The sequence below is a fragment of the Corvus brachyrhynchos genome, unplaced genomic scaffold (assembly GCF_000691975.1).
Source record: "Corvus brachyrhynchos isolate BGI_N302 unplaced genomic scaffold, ASM69197v1 scaffold1, whole genome shotgun sequence".
NCBI classification, from domain to species: domain Eukaryota; kingdom Metazoa; phylum Chordata; class Aves; order Passeriformes; family Corvidae; genus Corvus; species Corvus brachyrhynchos.
The window spans coordinates 9,865,315-9,868,587 of NW_008237222.1; the positions used below are offsets into that span (position 1 = coordinate 9,865,315).

At 42.5% G+C, this 3,273-nt stretch overlaps 1 protein-coding gene across 1 annotated transcript in view; it reads right to left on the minus strand.

Annotated features, from left to right (window-relative positions):
* Positions 1–2,719, minus strand: part of LOC103612161 (heat shock protein HSP 90-alpha) — a 4,897-nt gene extending 2,178 nt beyond the window's left edge. The window contains 6 exon segments of the mRNA XM_017729094.1: positions 84–288; positions 569–734; positions 1,277–1,585; positions 2,058–2,084; positions 2,086–2,424; positions 2,517–2,719. Of these exon segments, the coding sequence (XP_017584583.1) occupies positions 84–288; positions 569–734; positions 1,277–1,585; positions 2,058–2,084; positions 2,086–2,424; positions 2,517–2,675 (1,205 nt within the window). The 5' untranslated portion in view covers positions 2,676–2,719.
* Between the last annotated feature and the right edge of the window lie 554 nt (positions 2,720–3,273).

Sequence of the window (3,273 nt, forward strand, 5' to 3'; positions counted from 1 at the left end):
TTTAGTTAAATACTGAACTGCGGTAGTTCAGTAGTTCAGGCACAACAACAATCTCTAACTGCAAAGATCAGCACTGTTCAGCAGAAAGACAACAAACCTTGATGTTCTTGGAGAACTGCTCGTAGAACTTTTTGTAGTTCTCCTTGTCTTCAGCCAGCTCAGTGAAAAGTTCCAAGCACTTCTTCACCAAGTTCTTCCGGATCACTTTCAGGATCTTGCTTTGCTGCAGCATCTCACGAGAAATATTCAGAGGTAAATCCTCAGAGTCTACCACACCTCTCATGAAATCTGGAGAGTGACAGAATTACCTTTTTTAGTCTCAAGCAATAAATATTACCAGTCACTCTACCTACATGCAACTCTGCCCATTAGCAATTATGAATTGGTTTCTACAGAACTCTGGGAAACATGAACAGAGCAGTACTTCTAACTGCTCAGATACCTCATCAGCTATTTAGAATTGAGATCCTCCCCCTTCCAAGTTTCTTTAAATTCAAAAGGAAACCACAGAATAGCTAAGCAGTTCCTCTAACGTTTTAGGGAACACTATCCCCAAAATTATACTCACTCAGATATTCAGGGATCAGCTCCTCACAGTTGTCCATGATGAAAACTCTGCGCACATACAGTTTGATATTGTTCTTCTTCTTTCTGTTTTCAAACAGATCAAAGGGTGCACGCCGTGGGACAAAAAGGAGAGCCCTGAATTCCAGCTGCCCTTCCACAGAGAAGTGCTGGGAGAAAGCAGTATGATAGTTGCATGGTTCCCCGCTGTGGTAACTACTTAACAGCTCTTCAAATGCAATACACGAACTGACCACTGGAGATCAAATTAACACAGCAGCTGAGACACTGGTCAGGAACAAGCACTTTCCTCAGACAGACACATTGAATTAGTGTTCAGTTACTCAGGCCAGCAGACCAATTCAGACCACATTCAGTTCCTTAAACAGCATACTGAGATTTAGAAAGCAAATGTATTCTTATTGCACTTCCTGCTATCAGACAATGAAAGGCATAAAACCTTTTCAATTAAGAATTACAAACATAATTTATCTTTAACCCAGTTTTAAATTTAGACATGAAAACTAAACTATGAACTCGGAAGGCATCTGCACCTCCCGACTGCAGGTTCAGTTCAGATCATGAACACCAATGCACAACAGATCAGAGTTCAGCAGCATGTTTAGCAAGCTTCCAGCTTCAGTGCTGTGTACTATGGTTTAAATGTCCACATATACAACAGCTATAATTGTGTCTCGAGAGAAAAACTTACTTTGACAGCCAGGTGGTCTTCCCAGTCATTAGTCAGACTCTTGTAGAATTCTCCATACTCCTCATTGGTTATGTCATCTGGGTTCCTGGTCCAAATGGGCTTGGTCTTGTTGAGCTCTTCCTGATCAATGTACTTCTCCTTAATCTTCTTTTTCTTCTTCTTATCTCCATCCTTCTTCTCTTCTTCTTCATCAGAACCAACATCTTCAATCTCTGGTTTATCTTCTGTCTTTTCCTCCTTCTCATCTTTTTCTTCTTCCTTTTCCTCAGCCTCATCATCACTCACCTCCTTATCACGCTCTTTCTCCACCTACAAAAAAGACAGCAGTACTTGAATTTCAAAAACTCTAAGTTTATTAAGTTGCAGTTCTAAGGTACCCCTTGTAGTCTCACAAAGCCAGAAAACTCCACAAACATGGTGCCAAGCTTTCCCTCCTACACTCCAAGGACTCTGGGTGCTGACACAAGTGGTGTTTTGTTTTGGTGTGCTATGAGCCAAGTTCTTACCATTCAGTGCCATTACACTGAATGGCTCATAATAATGCACCCAGATGCAGTCAACAGTTTGAATACAGACACTACTGGCTTGGGAAACACCTGTGGTTTTTTTAACCTAGTCCTGTGAAATACCATTTTGAGTAACAACTGCACTTCCCAAGAGCTTTCTCCATGTAACATCTGAAAGAATTGACACTAACCAAATAAAAATTGACTGCTCCTTTTACACAAACTCATGTGTGAAAGCAGCAATACTCATTTAGTATTTCAAGTAAGGTACGTACAAAGAGCGTGATTGGGTAGCCGATGAACTGAGAGGGAGGACTCCCAAGCATATTGCTCATCATCATTGTGCTTGGTGATCACTGTTACTTTTTCAGCAACCAGGTAAGCAGAGTAGAAGCCAACACCAAACTGACCAATCATGGAGATATCGGCCCCTGCCTGCAGGGCTTCCATGAAAGCCTTGGTGCCAGACTTGGCAATAGTACCAAGGTTGTTGACCAGGTCAGCTTTGGTCATCCCAATGCCAGTATCTACAATGGTTAGAGTGCGATCATGCTTGTTTGGAATCAGGTTAATTTTCAGCTCTTTTCCAGAATCCAGCTTGCTTGGGTCAGTCAAGCTTTCATATCTTATCTTATCCAGAGCCTGTAAAAGAAGAGACAGGTTTCAGTATTCCCTGACTATTCCTAGAAATTTCAGCAATTGTCATAATTTACCAGGCTAGCACTGGTACTCACATCTGAGGAATTGGAGATCAGCTCACGGAGGAAGATTTCCTTATTGGAGTAGAATGTGTTGATGATCAGAGACATCAACTGAGCAATCTCAGCCTGAAAGGCAAAGGTCTCCACCTCCTCCTCCATTGGTTGGTCCTGAGTTTGCACAGCTTCCGGCATCTGTGAAGATAGAGGGAGGAGCTGAAATTCCATCTGGAACAGCCTAGCTAACATATCCTCTTTCATGCAGTGACAATGGCACTCTGAGATCAAGTACTTACTTCAACCACGTGGCTTCAGCATCAGGGGAACACACACATAAAAAAAACCCCTTCCCAGATCTTATTTCCAGCCAGTAACCCCTCAGAAATTTAAAGGAATGCAGAAAATAGATGACAAGACAAACTACAGGCTCACTTTACGGTCACTTTACTTTGCAGCACTTAGAATAAGACAAGACTTTTCCTCTCTAACTTCCTTAATTTACGAGTTGGTATGAGACCTTTATTTTCCCTCTCCACAAAACTACCTAAAGTCTTCATACGGGTGATTTCTCTCTTATTAGCATCCACCTATTACTTTGCATTCAGTTATCTCCTCCAGCAGCAAACACTATGCACAACTCCCACCTATGTACCAACACCGCTCAACCGGACTCATTTCTCTGGACAAATACTAACGTGGATAAATATTCGTCCTTCACCGGCAACCTGCTGCCCACGGTCCTCCCCTGCGGGAGCCAAACCTCAGGGGCGGCGGATTTCGCCCGACAGAGATT